Source organism: Giraffa tippelskirchi, chromosome 7 (genome assembly GCF_054371585.1).
Source record: "Giraffa tippelskirchi isolate mGirTip1 chromosome 7, T2T-mGirTip1v1.2.pri, whole genome shotgun sequence".
In the NCBI taxonomy this organism is placed as follows: domain Eukaryota; kingdom Metazoa; phylum Chordata; class Mammalia; order Artiodactyla; family Giraffidae; genus Giraffa; species Giraffa tippelskirchi.
In genome coordinates, this window is record NC_137281.1 from 91558779 (window position 1) to 91578821 (window position 20043).

General features: G+C 36.7%; 1 protein-coding gene across 3 annotated transcripts in view; it reads left to right on the plus strand.

Annotated features, from left to right (window-relative positions):
* Positions 1 to 20043, plus strand: part of KATNBL1 (katanin regulatory subunit B1 like 1) — a 51478-nt gene that overhangs the window by 27788 nt on the left and 3647 nt on the right. For 2 of the 3 annotated variants that reach the window (XM_081507030.1, XM_081507029.1), the window contains 8 exons: positions 6927 to 7057; positions 7970 to 8010; positions 9393 to 9672; positions 15226 to 15344; positions 16012 to 16062; positions 16157 to 16246; positions 16579 to 16668; positions 18609 to 18702. In XM_081507030.1, coding sequence (XP_081363156.1) covers positions 6941 to 7057; positions 7970 to 8010; positions 9393 to 9672; positions 15226 to 15344; positions 16012 to 16062; positions 16157 to 16246; positions 16579 to 16668; positions 18609 to 18702 — 882 coding nt within the window. In that variant the 5' untranslated portion in view covers positions 6927 to 6940. Of the gene's footprint in view, positions 1 to 6926; positions 7058 to 7969; positions 8011 to 9392; positions 9673 to 15225; positions 15345 to 16011; positions 16063 to 16156; positions 16247 to 16578; positions 16669 to 18608; positions 18737 to 20043 lie in introns of all 3 variants that reach the window. The other variant, XM_081507031.1, reaches the window with a different exon arrangement.

Consider the following 20043-nt stretch of genomic DNA (forward strand, 5'->3'; position numbering starts at 1 on the left):
GCTCAGTCGTGTCCAACTCTTTGCGACCCCATGAACCGCAGCATGCCAGGCCTCCCTGTCCATCACCAACTCCCAGAGTCCACCCAAACCCATGTCCATCGAGTCAGTGATGCCATCCAACTATCTCATCCTCTGTCGTCCCCTTCACCTCCTGCCCTCAGTCTGTCGCAGCATCAGGGTCTTTTCCAAAGTGTCAACTCTTCACATCAGGTGGCCGAAGTATTGGAGTTTCAGCTTCAACATCAGTCCTTCCAATGAACACCCAGGACTGATCTCTTTTAGGATGGACTGGTTGGATCTCCTTGCAGTCCAAGGGACTCTCAAGAGTCTTCTCCAACACGACAGTTCAAAAGCATCAATTCTTCAGTGCTCAGCTTCCTTTATAGTCCAACTCTCACATCCATACATGACCACTGGAAAAACCATAGCCTTGACTAGACGGGCCTTTGTTGACAAAGTAATGTCTCTGCTTTTCAATATGCTGTCTAGGTTGGTCACAGCTTTTCTTCCAAGGAGCAAGCGTCTTTCAATTTCATGGATGCAGTCACCATCTGCAGTGATTTTGGAGCCCAGAAAAATAAAGTCAGCCACTGTTTCCACTGTTTACCCATCTATTTGCCATGAAGTGATGGGACCGGATGCCATGATCTTCGCTTTCTAAATGTTGAGCTTTAAGCCAACTTTTTCACTCTCCTCTTTCACTTTCATCAAGAGGCTCTTTAGTTCTTCTTCACTTTCTGCCATAAGGGTGGTGTCATCTGCATATCTGAGGTGATTGATATTTCTCCCAGCAATCCTGATTCCAGCTTGTGCTTCCTCCAGCCCAGCGTTTCTCATGATGTACTCTGCATATGAGTTAAATAAGTAGGGTGACAATGTACAGCCTTGACGTACTCCTTTTCCTATTTGGAACCAGTCTGTTGTTCCATGTCCAGTTCTAACTGTTGCTTCCTGACCTGCATACAGATTTCTCAAGAGACAGGTCAGGTGGTTTGGTATTCCCATCTCTTGAAGAATTTTCCACAGTTTATTATGGTCCACACAGTCCAAGGCTTTGGCATAGTCAATAAAGCAGAAATAGATGTTTTTCTGGAATTCTGTTGCTTTTTCGATGATCCAGCGGATGTTGGCAATTTGATCTCTGGTTCCTCTGCCTTTTCTAAAACCAGCTTGAACATCTGGAAGTTTATGGTTCACGTATTGCTGAAGCCTGGCTTGGAGAATTTTGAGCATTACTTTACTAGCATGTGAGATGAGTGCAATTGTGCGGTAGTTTGAGCATTCTTTGGCATTGCCTTTCTTTGGGATTGGAATGAAAACTGACCTTTTCCAGTCCTGTGGCCACTGCTGAGTTTTCCAAATTTGCTGACATGTTAAGTGTAGCACTTTCACAGCATCATCTTTCAGGATTTGAAATAGCTGAACTGGACTTCCATCACCTCCACTAGCTTTGTTCGCAGTGATGCTTTCTAAGGCCCACTTGACTTCACATTCCAGGATGTCTGGCTCTAGGTGAGTGATCACACCATCGTGATTATCTGGGTCGTGAAGATCTTTTTTGTACATTTCTTCTGTGTCTTGCCACCTTTTCTTAATATCTTCTGCTTCTTTTAGGTTCCTACCATTTCTGTCCTTTATTGAGCCCATCTTTGCATGAGATGTTCCCTTGGTATCTCTAATTTTCTTGAAGAGATCTCTAGTCTTTCCCATTCTATTCTTTTCTTCTATTTCTTTGCATTGATCACTGAGGAAGGCTTTCTTAGCTCTCCTAGCTATTCTTTGAAACTCTGCATTCAAATGGGTATATCTTTCCTTTTCTTCTTTGCTTTTCGCTTCTCTTCTTTTCACAGCTATTTGTAAGGCTTCCTCAGAGAGCCATTTTGCTTTTTTGCCTTTCTTTTTCTTGGGGATGGTCTTGATTCCTGTCTCCTGTACAATATCACGAACCTCTGTCCATAGTTCATCAGGCACTCTGTCTATCAGATATAGTCCCTTAAATCTATTTGTCACTTCTACTGTATAATCGTAAGGGATTTGATTAAGGTCATACCTGAATGGTCTAGTGGTTTTCTCCACTTTCTTCAATTTCAGTCTGAATTTGGCAATAAGGAGTTCATGATCCGAGCCACAGTCAGCTCCCGGTCTTGCTTTTGCTGACTGTATAGAGCTTCTCCATCTTTGTCTGTAAAGAATATAATCAGTCTGATTTCGGTGTCAACCATCTGGTGATGTCCATGTGTAGAGTCTTCTCTTGTGTTGTTGGAAGAGGGTATTTGCTATGACCAGTGCGTTCTCTTGGCAGAACTCTATTAGCCTTTGCCCTGCTTCATTCTGTGCTCCAAGGCCAAATTTGCCTGTTACTCCAGGTGTTTCTTGACTTCCTCCGTTTGCATTCCAGTCCCCTATAATGAAAAGGACATCATTTTTGGGTGTTAGCTCTAGAAGGTCTTGTAGGTCTTCATAGAACTTCAGCTTCTTCGGCGTTACTGGTTGGGACATAGACTTGGATTACCATGATATTACTTGGAAACGAACAGAGATCATTCTGTCAGCATCTGAACTGATGCTTTAGGGTTTGGCTTTCTCAGATCTGCTAAGTTTCTTATCCCTAAAGCTTTGCAGTTTCCAAAATGTTGTTGCCATCACCTCATCTCCTGTTTTTGTTTTTGGCAGTTATGCCTTTAAAATCTTCCTTACTGTCGTTGTGATAAGACTTCAGGGACAGGTAAATGTAATTGCATATGTTCAGTCCATCATCTTTAAAAGTCCCCTTACAAAAACAGAAAAAACCCTGTGGCCAAGACCCTTTACCATCCAGTTTCTGCCTGTCTCTCCAGCATCACTTATCACTCCACTGTAGCTCACCCCCAGCCTAAGCTCTAGGCACATGCATCTACCTAAGAGATTGCCAAACAAATCATGTTGCTCATGCCTTTCAGTTCTGCACGTGCTATTTTCTCAGTGTGCTATTTGCCCTAGAAGACTCTCCTCAGTTGAGCTTTGCTGACTTGCATGGGTGCCCCTCTGTCAATGTGCTTATTGTAATACTGCAGTCATTTACTTACTTTTATAAAAGTCTCATACTAGAGGTTCCTGAACTTGAGGGTACACATGGATGGGCTGTCCTTGAATTAGCAGCAGGAAATTTTAGAATACCTTGAAATTGATTGCAGAATTTCATGTGTTTGTACATATTTTTGGAAAATTCAGTTCAACTAAGTCAATTTTTTTTAACTAAGAATGTGCATTAGAAATACCTGGGGGGCTTCCTAAATGTATACTTGCTTTGAGCTTTTTTCCTGATACCTGCTGAGTTATAGTCTGAAATTAGGGTCCAGGGGAACTCCGTGGTGGCCCAGTGGTTACGACTTCATGCCTTCACTGTTGAAGGCCCAAGTTCTATTCCTGATTGGGGAACTAAGATCCCACCAGCTATGTAGTGTGGCCATTAAATAAACAGTAGTTTTCATGAAATTAGGCCCAGAAAGATGTATTTTCAAATAGCTTCCTAAATGATTCTGTAGAACAAGATCTCCATCTGTGGCCTGGCATATAGTGAATACTCAGTAAATGTATAAAGAAAGGATGAGGGAGAAACTTGGGTTTCAGGCCATGACCTGAAATAAATTTGCTGTGTGAAACTTGAGTGCAAATGGGAAAATTACTAATTTCCTCTGTTACATAAATGGAAATAAAAACAACTCAGTCGTGTCCAACTCTTTGCGGCCCCATGGCCTAGCCCACCAGGCTCCTCCATCCATGGAATTTTCCATCCATGAATTCTGGAGTGGGTTGCCATTTCAGACTTCAGGGGATCTTCCTAACCCAGGGATCAAACCCGCATCTCTTGAGTTTCCTGCATTGGCAGATGGATGCTTCACCACTAGCACCAGCTGGAAAGCCCCTACATAAATGAAGTCACAGCATCTCGTTTCCACCCTTTGGATATAATTGGAGGAGTAACAAGGTGCAGGTTATTTTTTTCAAAAGTGGAAGACAACTCTGGAGAGCTAGTTACATGAATGAAAGAAAAATTTAAAGATTAGATATAAAACAACTCAGATGTATATAATCCGATTTGGGGTCCCCTGACTGCTTATGGTTGTATATGATCCAGGGATTTGATTCCAAAAATTTAGGCTTGAATGCGTTTGAATGTCGAGATACCACCACTATTAGACCCGATTTCATAAACTGTAAATTTAATACATGGCTTGTGATAAGGAAAAGGGGAAGATTGACATGTTGTGTTGTCAAAAGTGCATGCCATATTATTGTAACTGTTTGCAATTTAAGAACGAGAACAGAATTTTAATTTTCTGAAATGCCCTGCCTCGTGCTTCCCTCTGTGTTTAAGGCTTTAAAAAATGTTTAACTTAGAACTACATTCATACCTCAGAGATACTGCAGATTTGGTTTCAGACCACCTTAATATAGCAAGTCACACAAATTTTTTGGTTTTCTAATGTATATGAAAGTTACATTTACACTATACTACATGTACTCCATTAAGTGTACAATAACACTATGTCAAAAAAAATGTACATGCCTTAACTTTAAAATTCTTAATTGCTGGTAATTCCCTGGTGGTCCAGTGATTAGGACTTTGTTCTAACACTGCATGGGGCATGGGTTCCATACCCAGATGGGGAACATAAGATTTTGTAAGCTGTGCAATTTGGTCAAAAAAATAAAATAAAAATACTTTAATGGTAAAAAATGCTGACCTTCGACAAGTTGTAATCTTTTAGCTGGTGGAAGTTCTTATCTCATTTGTTGATGGCCACTAACTGATCAGGGAGGTGGATGTTAAAGGTTGGAGTGGCTATGGCAATTTGCTAAATAAGACAGCAGTGAAATTTGCCACCTTGATTAACTCTTCTCTTCACAGTTTCTCTCACATGCAGTGCTGTTTCATAGCACTTTACCCACAGCTGAACTTCTGTCAAAATTGGTGTCAGTCCTCTCAAATCTTGCCACTGCTTTATCAACTAAATTTGTGCAATATTCTAAATTATTTTGTGTCATTTCAGCAGTTTCCATAGCATCTTCACCAAGAGTTGATTCCATCTTAAGGACCTACTTTCTTTGCTCATCCATAAAAGCAGCTCCTCATCTGTTAGTTTTATCATGAAATTGTAGCAGTCCAGTCACATCTTCCAGCTCCACTTGTAATTCCAGTCCTTTTGCTATTTCCACCACATCTGTAGTTACTTCCTCTACTGAAGTCTTGAACCCCTCAAAGTTGTCCATTAGGTTTGGAATCAACTCTTCCAAAATCCTGTTGATATTTTGACTTCCCATGAATCAAAAATGTTTTGTAATGGCATCTGGAATGATGAATCTGTTCCAGAAAGTTTTCAGTTTACCCTGCTGTGTAGCCTTCCAAAATACATTTTTTAAGTAATTATATACTTGAAAGTCTAAATCGCCTCATGATCCAAGGACATTTGCAGAATGGATGTTGTGTTAGCAGGCATGAAGACAACATGAATCTCATTGTATATCTCCATCAGAGCTCTTAGGTGACCAGGTGCATTGTGGATGAGCAGTAATATTTTGAAAGGAGTCTTTTTTGTTCTGAGCAGTCGGTCTCAACAGTGGGCTTATAAACTTCAGTAAACCATGTTGTAAACAGATGTGCTTTCATCCAGGGTTTTCTGTTCCACTTAGCACAGGTAGAGTTGGTTTAGCATAGTTCTTAAGGGCTCTAGGATTTGGGGAACGGTAAATGAGCATTGTCTTCAGCTTAAAGTCATCAGGCACATTATCCCCTAACAAGACATCCAAACTGTCCTTTGAAATTTTGAAGACAAGCTTTGACTTCTCTCCTAGCTATGAAAGTCCTAGATAGCATCTTCTTCCAACAGAAAGCTGTTTCATCTCCATTGAAAAATCTGTCATTTAGTATAGCCACTTTCATAAATTAGCTAGATCTTTCTGGATAACTTGCTGCAATTCTACATCAGTACTTACTGCTCCACCTTGCACTTCTGTGTCAGAGAGATGGCTTTTTCCCTTAAACCTCATGCTTCAAACTTTTCTTCCGGATTTTTTTACCTCTCAGCATTTAAAGAATTAACAAGAGTTAGGGCCCTGCTCTGGAGTAGGTTTTGGCCTAAAGGAATATTGTGGCTAGTTTGAACTTCTATCCAGATCACTAAAACTTTTTCATATCAGCAATAAGGCTGTTTCACTTTACCATTCATGTGTTCACTGGAATGACACTTTTAATTTCCTTCAAGAACTTTTCTTTTGTATTCACAACTTAACTGACTGTGCACATGGCCTGGCTTTTAGTCTTCTTACCTTCTGACATGCCTTCCTTACTATGGTTTATCATTTCTAGCTTTTGATTTAAGGGGAGAGACTTGTGACTCCTCTTTCACTTGAACACTTAGAGGCCATGGTAGGGTTGTTCATTAACCTAATTTCAATATTGTTGTGCCCTAGGGAATAGGGAGAGAGATGGGACTTGTCAGTCAGTAGGAGCAATCAGAACACACACATTTATCAATTAAGTTCATCACCTTATGTGGACACATGTTGGTGCTCAAAAGCAGTTATAGTAGTAGCATCAAAGAGCCTTAATCACAAAACGTTGTAACAAATATACTAATGGAGAGGTATGAAATATTGTGAGAATTACCAAAATGTGACACAGACACGAAGTTAACAAAATGCTGTTGGAAAAATGGTGCCAATGGACTTCCTTGATGCAAGGTTGCCACAGACCTTGAATTTGTTAAAAAAAAAAAAAAAATGTATGAAGTGCAATAAATTGAGGTATGCCTTTATGTCCTCTGCTGTACTTGTAAGTCTCTTTTATGCAGCATAGGGCTGTTATATTTTTATGTGTGCTAAGGAAAAGATTAGGCTCTTTTGCTTTTTGTATTTTCTGCTTACTATTTTTATTTTTTGTCTAGATATTTAAGCGATTATGGCATCTGAAACCCACAATGTTAAAAAACGCAACTTTTGTAATAATACTGAGGATCATTCCATTGATCTTCCTAGAAAAAGGATCTCTAATTTCACTAATAAGAACATGAAGGAGGTAAGTCCATGGTTTCTAGGATTAAGACTCAGTCTGTTTAGATAGCTACAGCTACACCCAGAGACTGGGTGGCTCATAAACAACAGAAATTTATTTCTCACAATTAGGGGGTGAGAAGTCCAAGATCATGGCCATAGCAGAATTGGTATCCAATAAGTGTCTACTTCCTGATTCATAGATAGCTGTCATCTCCCTCTTCACATGGTGGAAGGAGAGAGAGAGAATTCTCTACTCTCTTTTATAAGGACACTAATCCTGTTCATGAGGTTTTACCCTCATGACCTAATCACCTCCTGAAAGCCCTCCCTCTTAATACCATCACTCTAGGGAGGGGGTGATTTAGGGTTTGAACATAGGAATTTCAGGAAAACACAGTCATTCAGTTTGATACAGTTTAAACAGTTAAGTCTATGGGTAGTTCTGAGTAAATGGGAGGGTGATGGTTTTGCTTAATCTGCCAAAATTAGGTAGAATTAATAAAAAATTGAAATCTGTTTATATTCCAAAATCTAAAAACTTTTTGGCCACTATATTGTTTTGATATGATACAATTTAAATATTTTAGTTTAATTTTAGAGGAATCACAGAAGTGCTTTTTGGTCATCATTGCAAGGCTCGTTAGCACTGATATAATTTCTTAAAACCATATTAAAATTCAAACCATTTATTTAGCACCCTGCATATCTAATATATGACTAGTAGCATGGAAACTAGTCAAACAGATATGTTGCATTGTCAAAAATACATACAGTGTTGTTGTAACTAATAATTGAAAGTACAGCATCAGTACAGTAAATAGCTTTATCTGAAAAGTTTAACTTGAATTTCAGGCTTGTTGACATCAATCACAAAGTTTACATAGCTTGGTTAAATAAATTAAATATGCTGCAACTGTGTACTTGTGTTTTTCAGGTTAAGAAATCTCCAAAACAGTTGGCTGCTTACATAACTAGGTAAGAACTTTTTTGAAATTTGTGGGAAAGAGCAAATATTGAAAGCTGGATAAGAGTGAAAATAGGAGAAGAAAATACTGTGTTTTAGTATGATAATTTATTGTCAGGCAACTCCTTTGTGCCAAACACTGTGCTAAACATATCAGTATAAGATAGATAGGTACCATTACCCCAAACAGGTGATGAATTAAAAAAAAAAGATTTTGGCTTTCTTTAGGGTTATACTTCCAGAAGGTGGTAAAAACGGCATTTACTTTCAGATCTACTGAACTCCAAAAGCACTTTCCATTAAACCACTGGTTCTCAAAGTATGATCTGGGACCCTGGAGGTCCCTAAAGCCCTTTCAAGGAGCTTATGACATCAAAACTATCTTCATAACAATGAGTATGTGTTAAGTCGCTTCAGTCATGTCCCTGTAACTCTTTGTGACCCTATGGACTATCGCTTGCCAGGCTCCTCTGTCCATGGGATTCTCCAGGCAAGAGTACTGGAGTGGGTTACCATTTCCTCCTCCGGGGAAAAATACTAAGACATTGTTAACCTTCATTTTCACTCTGTTGCAAGTGTACAGTGGAGTTTTCCAGAGGCTACATGATATAAGATATCACATTATATTGAATGCAGAAACAGATATGAGGATCCACCTGTTTTCTGTTAAACCAGATATTAGAGATTTTTCACAAATGCAATTATAGTGCCATTCTTCTCACTATATTTTTTGTTTTGGAAAATAAAGGACTTTTTAAAATATTCTATATAATATGTAATGAGTTTGTCATTTTTTAATTAATTAACAAATATTCTGTTTTAATTTCTGATTCATCAAATATCAGTAGATATTGCTCACAAAAAAATTTTTTGAGACCTCAGTAATTTGAGTGCAAAGCATCCTGAGGCCAAAACGTTTGAGAGCCACTCTACTAAACCATGAGATGTGCTCTCTTATTCAAACAAATTAAATATATTTCAGCTTAATCAAAATAAGTGTTCTCTTTTATATTAAAGTGTATATTCAGACTTGCATGATTCAGACTTGCATAATTATTGTGTCACTTTGTTAGAAAAAGATTAGGTGAATAGAAATTGTTTTAATTTTCATACTTCATGAATGCCTTGTAACATTTCATTTTAAAAGCATCTACTTATTATGATGCTTCCTTTTCTTTTGGTACAAAGTATCATCCTTTTCATTGCTTTCCAGATAGTTTGTAATTTCCCTTTTATTTTTCTCTTCAAGACTTAAGATTTTTTAAAATTATTCTGCTTCTAATTTTAGTAGATAGTGATCACAGAATGTGGCCTACTAAGTCTGTCACTTTAAAAACTTTTAAAGCTTTTCATCTTGTTCTTTATCATTTAAGAAAATCAATTCTTTTTACAGAACAGTTGGACAAGCTGTGAAAAGCCCAGATAAACTACGTAAGGTGATCTATAGAAGAAAGAAAGTTCATCATCCTATTCAAAATCCTTGTTACAGAAAAAAGCAGTCCCCTAAAAGTGGGGGCTGTGTCATGGCAAATAAAGAAAATGAACTGGCTTGTGCAGGCCACCTCCCTGAAAAATTACGGCATGATAGTCGAACATACTTGATTAACTCCAGTGATTCTGGTTCTTCACAGGCAGAAAGCCCATCATCAAAATATAGTGGCTTTTTTTCTGAGGTAAGTCATTTATATAAATTTAAACTTTTTTTTTTAATTATTGGCTTTTTCCTTCCTATAGTCTACTAGTAAAATAATTCACTGTTTATTGAATGCAGACTATTTGAGAGATTTTAACTCCCTGCAACAGTTTTCTAGATTAACCAAATTTGAATCTGTTGTTTATTCCATTTTTCTAAGTTAGGGATATCGGAGATGGAATGAAATGATTGACAAGCTGCTATAAATTTCCAGAATGGCAAGTTACCCAGTAGAGATTTAAAGAAAGGGAAAAGATCAGAAATCTTGCATAAAAAGTAGACCACGGAGCCAGTTATCCAGGCACATTTTGCTGGGCTGCCAAAGTTGCCGTTGGAAACTTTGCTAAGGCAAACCTGCTTAGTTTTGCTGCTCTTCTGGCTCAGGCAAAGTTAGTTGTTTGAATGGGCTTATGGGAATTGTTTTGGGTAATAGAAATGTTCTAAAACTGGACTGTGGTGATGGTTGCACAACTCCATACATAAATTTATTTAAAATCTTTGAATTACTTACTTTCAGTATGTGAGTTTTAAGGTATGTAAATTATAACTCAGGAAAACAAATGTTTTAAAAATGGTCATTTGAAAGAATGGTTTGATAAAAAATTTATAAACACATAAGTTTAAAATAATTATTACATTTATTGTATATGTTGTACAAAATAAACCTAAAGGAAACAATTATCCATAAGCTCAACATCTATAGATAGCAATGTTAAGTTTTTGATGTATCTTTTCATATTATACATATTGTTTGATAACTTGGTTTTTATGTTTAATAAATTTTAATATTTTTCCATGTAATTAGATAACATTTGTACAGTTTTTCCCTTCCAGTTTTACTGAGATATAATTGACACACAGCATTTGGTATCCTCACAATTATTTATGTCATGAAATGAACACTGCATTAAATTTAGCAAACATTCATCATGTATAGATACAAAATTTTAGAAATGGAAAAAGAATTTTTTTCCTTGTGATGAGATCTCTTAGGATTTGTTCTCTTAACAGCTTTTATATATAACACACAGCAGTGTTCATTATATTTACCAAATTATACATTACATTGCTAGTACTTACAGCTAGAAGTTTGTACCTTTGACTGTCTTCCTGCAGTTCCCCCTCAACCACTCATGTTTGCCTCTGGTAATCAGAAATCTGATCTTTTCTGTGAGTTTGTTTATGAGTTCAGTTCAGTAGCTCAGTCGTGTCTGACTCTTTGCGACCCCATGGACCGCAGCACTCCAGGCCTCCCTGTCCATCACTAACTCCTAGAGTTTACCCAAACTCATGTCCATTGAGTTGGTGATGCCATCCAACCATCTCATCCTCTGTCATCCCCTTCTTCTCCTGCCCTCAATCTTTCCCAGCATCAGCGTCTTTTCCAATGAGTCAGCTCTTCGCATGAGGTGGCCAAAGCATTGGAGTTTCAGCTTCAACATCAGTCCTTCCAATGAACACCCAGGACTGATCTCCTTTAGGATGGACTGTTTGGATCTCCTTGCAGTCCAAGGGACTCTCAAGAGTCTTCTCCAACACCACAGTTCAAAAGCATCAATTCTTTGGCGCTCAGCTTTCTTTACAGTCCAACTCTCACATCCATACATGACTACTGGAAAAACCACAGCCTTGACTAGACGGACCTTTGTTGGCAAAGTAATGTCTCTGCTTTTTAATATGTTGTCTAGGTTTGTCATAACTTTCCTTCCAAGGAGTAAGTGTCTCTTAATTTCATGGCTACAGTCACCATCTGCCATGATTTTGGAGCCCAGAAGAATAAAATCAGCCACTGTTTCCACTGTTTCCCCATCTATTTGCCATGAAGTGATAGGACTGGATGCCATGATCTTCGTTTTCTGAATGTTGAGCTTTAAGCCAACTTTTTCACTCTCCTCTTTCACTTTCATCAAGAGGCTCTTTAGTTCTTCTTCACTTTCTGCCATAAGGGTGGTGTCGTCTGCATATCTGAGGTTATTGATATTTCCCCTGGCAATCTTGATTCCAACTTGTGCTTCCTCCAGCCCAGCGTTTCTCATGATGTACTCTGCATACGAGTTAAATAAGCAGGGTGACAACGTACAGCCTTGATGTACTCCTTTTCCTATTTGGAACCAGTCTGTTGTTCCATGTCCAGTTCTATCTGTTGCTTCCTGACCTTCCTACAGATTTCTCAAGAGGCAGGTCAGGTGGTCTGGTATTCCTATCTCTTTCAGAAATGGGAATTTATGAGTTTATGAGTTTGCTTTTATATATAATAGACATACAACACTATGTTAGGTCCTGATATATAATGTAGTGGTTTGATATTGCTATATCTATTGAAATGATTACCACAATAAGTCTAGTTATCATCTGTCACCATACGAAGATATTACTGATGAGCCACCAGGGAAGCCCAATTAATGTATACATAACATTATAGTGCATGAATGTACCTTAATTTCTTAAACTATGGTTTGGTAAACTTAGTATTGTTTCTCTCTGACATGACAGTTTGAAAAACATTTTTGTGGCATACAAGCAAAAAAGAAAAAACTGTTTATATTAAAATCATCATGTGTAGATGAATAAAAATGAGCATCATATGTAGGATAATAATTACAAGCAAATAATGTGAAAGAACAGCAAAAAACAAAGTGTTACTAACTAAAACCATAATTAAATGATAACAAAAAAGGATTCCATTTGTCAGTGAAAATGTTCTTGTAAAAATAAGGTCCCAGAGTAATAGAAAGTTAGTAATGCTAGGAGAGGTGAAGTAAGTGTCTATAGTATCTGTGAGAAAAGAGCGAGCAAGGAGAATTTGACATAGTAGTGAATTTTCATGAGCCCTGGAGAAACAGGTGGTACCTAAACCTTAGTGTTAAAATTGAGGACTGCTGTCATACTAATTCATTCACAAATATTTATTTGATGGCTCCCTGCTATGCAGTGTATTCTGAGGCTCTGAGAAACAGATTGGTAGGTGAAAAACAGACACTGCCCCTTCTTTCATGTAGTTATAGAAGTGATGAAACCAACACAGATTAGAAAATCAAAGAAACTACATGCCCTGAAGAAAAAGAACATTTTAAATATATGGTCCAGAAATATGGCCTAGATTGGGACCTGCATTGGTTCCTCAATTGAACTGAGGCAGTAAACATTCTTAGTGAAAATGCCTTTAAAAAAAAAAGCCTCAGTTATACATTTGTATTAGTGCCACATTTTTTTTTTAGTGTGGCATTTTTAAAGGCCCCCCTTTTACTTAGCTCCCATTTTGACTACTTTCCACAAACCTTCATTAACCCTGTGCTTAACTAATAGGTTTATTAATTGTTCTTTTGTTGTTTCAGAGTTTTTTTCCTGATTGGCTAGTGCCTTCTCTGAAAACCTAAATTTAAAAGTGATGCTATCTTATTTTGTCAAAGTTCAAATACACACAACCTTTTCATCCAACAGTTGCACTCGTAGCTATATACCAAGAGAATTGAAAAGTCCACACAGATACTTACCAGATACTCATAGCACTTTTTAATAGCCCCAAGTGGAAACCATCCAATTGTTCATCACCTGGCTATGACTAAGTAAAATCTCACAGGCCATATAATAGAAAATTATTTGATCATTAAAAAGGAGTAAAATCCCAATATATGCTACACTCTATATAAATCTTGAAAACATCTGTGTGAAAGAAGCCACACATTAAAGAAGGTCGTATATGATTCAGTTTATGTGAATCATCCAGATTAGGTACAGCTCAGTTGGTAAAGAATCTGCCTGCAATGCAGGAGACCCCAATTAGATTCCTGGGTTGGAAGATCTGCTGGAGAAGAGATAGGCTACCCACTCCAGTACTCTTGGGCTTCCCTTGTGGCTCAGCTAGTAAAGAATCCACCTGGAATGCGGGAGACCTGGGTTCAATCCCTGGATTAGGAACATCCCCTGGAGAAGGGAAAGGCTACCCATTCCAGTATTGTGGCCTAGAGAATTCCATGGACTGTATAGTCCCAGTCCATGGGGTTGCAAGGAGTCAGACACAACTGAGCGACTTTCACTTTCATAGAGACAGAAAATAGACCAATAGTTGTGAATAGCTGGAGAGAGGGGAGAATGGAGTCCAGGGTTTCTTTTGGAAGTGATGAGAAGGTTCTAAAATTCATTATGGTGGTGCTTGCACAATTCTGTCAATGTACTAAAAATTACTGAATTGTGCATTTTAAATGGGTAAATTTATGGTGTATGAATGGTATCTTAATCTGTTATTGAAAAAAAATTAGATCTAGCTATTCCAGCTCTAAAATTAATCCTACGGAAGTTTTTGTGCAAGTGTACATATTTACATACACAAGGTGTTCATTGATGCACAGTGTTAATAGGGAAATACCAGAATCAGTCTAAAATTGTGGTTCATAAAGACTGGCCAATATGTAATTGTATGAGACTAATTTATGTGTTGTTGTTGTTTTTTCCTTCAAAAAGCATTTTTATTTCACATTTTGATACTACATCTGGAGTTTAAGTTTTTGTATGTTAGGAAGTAGTGTCAACATTCATTGTTTTCCAAATGGACATTCAATTTATCTGGTCTATTAAGAAGTTTTTAGAATTATCTTTATGTGATGTTTGCGGTACATTGTTGTATACATTTGTCTGTGTCTGGTTTCTTTAATGTGCTGTTATCTGTCTTCTTGTCAGTGTCACACTGTTTCAGTTACTATGGTTTTGTAATATATTTTGATGTTGTTGTTGAGGAACTAAGTCGTGTCTGATTCTTTTGCAACCCCATGGACTGTAGCCCACTAGGCTCCTCTGTCCATGTGATCTTCCAGGCAAGAATACTGGAGTGGGTTGCCATTTCCTTCTCTAGTGGTCTATGTTTTGATATTGAAAAATCTTTCATATTATTTAAGTGAAAAAACAAAGTTTTCAAAAATATAGATATTAGAATATTTTAATTTTTTACCTGCCTAATTTGTCTTTGTCTACAAAGAGGTTTGAAAGATACTCACCAGCGTGTTAACAGTGATTACTTCTCAGGAGTTATATAAATATTTTTGTGGATAAGTAGAAATTACTTATTTTATAAAGTTTTGTGCTACTTGAACTTTTTGCAACAGGAATATGTTACCTTAATTATATAGAAAAAAATGAATGATTTAAATCTTGTCATAAAACTGAATTTTTGTGTTTCCCTATTCATCCTATTTAGTTGATAATGACTAGCCTGTATGGTTACCGTTTCCTTTAATTCACATTATAAATTAAATCCTAGGTTTGTAGGTGAGTAAAAATAATTTATTCTATGAATTATTGAGATTTAAAAGGAAATAGTAACAAATAAGAAAAAGTATTGATAAAAAATTAACAGGTCATAAATTGTTTCAAATCATTTGTTTACTATGTTCACTGCAATATTTCTTTTTGTGGGCCAGTAAAAGGAATAACCTTTGCATAATTTTAAAATATGTCTACCAGAATAATTTAATTGAAAAAGATGATTTTATGTCATACCTTGGTGTGCTTTTTAACAAATTAGATTACTGCCTTTCAGGTTTCTCAGGACCATGAAACAATGGCACAGGTTTTGTTCAGCAGGAATTTGAGATTGAATGTAGCTTTAACTTTCTGGAGAAAGAGAAGTATTAGTGAACTTGTAGCATATTTGGTAAGGTAAGTGTGACCCTTAATGGTTTTGTTCAGTAAAAGTAATTTCCAGTGTATTATCTCTTCTTTATGTTATACTGGTTAAAATTTTAAACTTCCTATGTTTAGCTTCATAGTGACAGTATGTTTTAAATTATATTTATCCAAAGTCTAAGTAACCAAAATACAGAAAACCATTTGTTCTATCATATTAAACAAACATTTTACCTTCTCTGACTAAGATTCTTATCTATCAAACTAAGAGATACCATTATGCAAAAACCAACCTTGTAAAAAATTTCCTTTCAGTAAAAATTTTAACCATTACCTTCTCACTGTATTTGTCTCCGCAAATGTTACCTTGGTTAGGCCTTCCTTGACCACCTTATTTACATGTATATATTTTTTCCACTCTCTGTCTCTCTTTTCCATTTTATTTTTTCCACAGTACTTCTCACCATCAGCATGCTTTATGTACTTCATTTGTTTATTGTCTGTTGCTGCCCTCTCCACCCTCCTCCCTTACTCACACATGCATTGAAATGCAAGCCCTGTCTTTCTGTTCACTGATGTATCCCTAACACTTGACTCATAGACACTCAGATCATTTGTTGAGTGAGTAAATTTCTCAAAAGCAGTGTGATGGTTATAATATGAAAGGAAATCAGCTCTCTAAGCAGTTTTGTTCCCACAGGATAGAGGACCTTGGAGTTGTAGTGGATTGCCTTCCCGTGCTCACCAATAGGTAAGAAGACATTTTTTCAGAAAAAAAGGAAGTTTAAAGAAGAACAGACTACAACCTGTTCATATTTTTATAACTTAGTATTTATTTATTTTAGTTTACAGGAAGAAAAACAGTACATCTCACTTGGCTGCTGTGTAGATTTGTTGCCTCTAGTAAAGTCATTACTTAAAAGCAGATTTGAAGAGTAAGTGCTAATCTGAATCTCAATTCATTTTTCTCTTTTCAACATCCTTGATTTTGTGCCTTACAAGTACATAATGGTAGATTGAGCTCCCTGAGACATACATGGTTTCTGTTTTAAGAATATAGACTGACTAAAGAACAATTAGAAAACTATCTATAAACATGTTACATAATATACAGTTTGGTGAAAGTAGTGAAAAATTAATTTTTAAAGGTGTGTCTGTGTGTTTTTTAATCAGTGTGTATGCATTTTTTGAGGCAGGTAGAGTATCATCTTTTCTAAAGGCTTCTTGGATGAAAACACGTGAATTTTGTAACAAAATGTCATTTCAGGTATATAATAGTTGGTTTAAACTGGCTTCAAGCAGTCATAAAAAGGTGGTGGTCAGAACTATCATCCAAAACAGAAATTGTGAATGATGGGTGAGTATACCTTTAAAGATAAACTCATGTTACTAAAGACTTTTTTTTTAGGAAAGTAGCTTGATTAACCTAGGTGATAATTTTATTATGTGATTATCAGTTGTTCATTCGCTACGTTGTGTCCAACTCTTTGCAACCCCGTGGACTGCAGCACTCCAGGCTTCCCTGGTCTTCACTATATCCGAGTTTGCTCAAACTCATGTCAGTGATGCCATCCAACCATCTCATTCTCTGTCACCCCCTTCTCCTGCCTTCAGTTTTTCCCAGCATCAGGGTCTTTTCCAGTGAGTTGGTCCTTCACATCAGGTGGCCAGAGTATCAGAGCTTCAGCTTTAGCATCAATCCTCCAGTGAATATTCAGGGTTGATTTCCTTTGGGATTGACTGGTTTGATCTCCTTGCAGTCCAAGGGACTCTCAAGAGTCTTTTCCAGCGCCACAGTTCGAAAGCATCAATTCTTCTGCGCTCAGCCTTCTTTATGGTACCCCTCTCACACCCGTACACATCTACTGGAAAAACCATAGCTTTGACTGTATGGACCTTTGTTAAGCAAAGTGACGTCTCTGCTTTTTAATATACTGTCTAGGTTTGTCATAGCTCGTCTTCCAAGGAGCAAGTGTCTTTTAATTTCATGGCTGCAATCACCATCCTCAATGATTCTGGAGCCCAAGAAAATAAACTCTACCACTGTTTCCACTATTCTCCATCTGTTTGCCATGAAATGTTGGGACCAGATGCCATGATCTTAGTTTTTTTGAATGTTGAGTTCTAAGCCAGCTTTTTCACTCTCCTCTTTCACTTTTATCAAGAGGCTTTTTAGTTCCTCTTTGCTTTCTGCCATTAGAACGGTATCATTTGCATATCTAAGGTTGTTTCTTCTGGCAGTCTTGATTCCAGTTTGTGATTCATGCAGCCTGGCATTTTGCATGATGTGCTTTGCATAGAAGTTAAATAAGCAGGGTGACAGTATACAGCCTTGACATACTCCTTTTCTAGTGTTGAACCAGTCTGTTTTTCCATGTCTGGTTCAAAATGGTGCTTCTTGACCTGCATACAGCTTTCTAAGAAGGCAGATAAGGTGGTCTGGTATTCTCATCTCTTAAAGAATTGTCCACATTTTGTTGTAGTCCACACAGTCAAAGGCTTTAACATAGTCAGTGAAGCAGATTGTCAGTATATAATACTCATTCTTTTCATTTTCAGAGAAATAATAAATTGGGATACTATTCATATTTGGAATGTTACATGTGAAAGTTGAATTCCAGAGCCCAGTAACCACCCCCTGTGTCTACTGTTATGGCAGAACCATACCCTTTTGGAAGGCAAAAGCGCAGACTTACATCCATTATAAAGGAGTGAGAGAGACAAAACCTTTATATCCATTATAAAGGAGTGAGAGAGAAAAAGAGATGACCTTTGGTGGAGTAAAATTGAGACCCAGGAATGGAGTCATCCTGGGGGCATCCTTTGGCTATCTGGACCAGATAGCCAAAGGATATTAACATAAGAATCCAATGTGGATGATTACAGTTCTAAAAACTGTATTATAATCATAGTTTGAGTATTGTCTTGATGTGAAAGTGTGTGGGTGTTCTACCAAACGAGCCAGATTATCATGAAACTGTAAAATACATAATCCCAACAGTTTCCTTTCAGTCCATAATTTGCTTTCTAGGCTCTTAGGATTTCCCCACTTCATACCCAAGAACTAGATGTCCAAATGTCCCAAATGCCTCATTGTTTTCTTACTTGCTTTAACAACTGAGTAACCTTTAGTTTCCATGATTGACATGTACTAGTTGAAAGAGTTGCTTGACTTCAAATGGTATAATTCTATCCTGAAGAAGACTTGAAAATTTTTAAGCTATTTTCATTAAGTATATTAGCTACCAAAGTCCATAACTTATTATATTTGTATTTTTTCTTCATTTTTTCTCCTAGAAATATTCAGATTTTAAAACAGCAATTAAGTGGGTTGTGGGAACAGGAAAACCATCTTACTTCGGTTCCAGGATATACTGGTAATATAGCCAAGGTAATTTATATTTAAGCTTAAAATTTGAAATAATGTAATAGTATTATGCAATCATAAATGAACTCATTCGAATGTCCAGTTAAGTACTACTCTAATAAGGTCTAAATTCAGTTTCATATTTATAAACACTTAAGGTGTTCTGGATATGAATATGACTTTGGCAAGGAACGCAAGAATTAGTCATTGAATGTGTTTCATATACAGCCATAAATATGTGCTAGTAGGTATTTAATGACCTTGCTCCAATTACAGAAAAATATTTGGAAAAAAGTTAAGAACTCAGGTTAGGAAGGCGTCTGAAATGGCAGTGATACTCAGGAAGCAAGGGGTGAGGAATGTAGTCAAATAGTTTGGGAATATTTTTAACTTCACTTTTGCTAATGCCATACTTTTAGAGGAAAGTTAAATTGTTCAAATCACAGTATGAATTTGACATCATTCTTTATTGATTTGCTTGATCTTAAAGGAAAAAGTACATTACTATTTTGGATTTTAATATTTAAACTCCAGAAAACATTGATAGTTAAAATACAATTGCAAAAGTAAATCATTGTTAAAAAGTATTTCCACCCTTATATTGGGCATACTGCTATCATATAAATGGGCATTAAGCCAGAAATATAAAAACTTCCTCTGGTTTAAAAAATATCATGTTCTTAAAAAAAGGATTTACGTCTTGGACTGACTTACAAAATTTTTCTTGAAATACCTTCATGAAAGTAAGGATAATCTTGTATCAAGCAAATATGTTATACCAATGTGTATAATTTTACTCTGTAGAATTCTTAGTGATGAAAATTATATGAACAGAATCAATTTCCTAAAGTTTTTAAATTATTATTTTATTTGTTGTTCTTTTGTTAACAGGGAAAATGAAGTAAAAGTTGATAGAAAATAGAATACATGATATATCACATTATTCTGAAAGTACCTTGTATTCTTAGTAGTAGAACTGAAAGATTTTTTCTTTAGAAATTTGCAAGGTACTGTATTTGTTATTACAAACAATATTGAGTGATTAAAAGTTCTGTGAAGTTCCTTAAGCTATGATAAAACCTCCTTAACAATATTAAACCCTCATTGTAATTTTTTGAGGGTAGAAATCAGAATGGTCATCATCAAGCTGGCCTGGCGTTTATATAGCACTGAAGGAACTGCTGTGAATGATGTAATGATCTTGCTTAGCTGTAAAAGCAGAGTTGTTTGATAACAGAAACTAGAACATTCCCTAAGCCCTTTGCAACCACTTCCTGAGCACATGCTGTGTGCTACCAGAATGCAAATAAAATTTTGAGTAGGGTAGATCTTTTGCCCTCAAAGGGTCACTAAGGCAAAACAAGT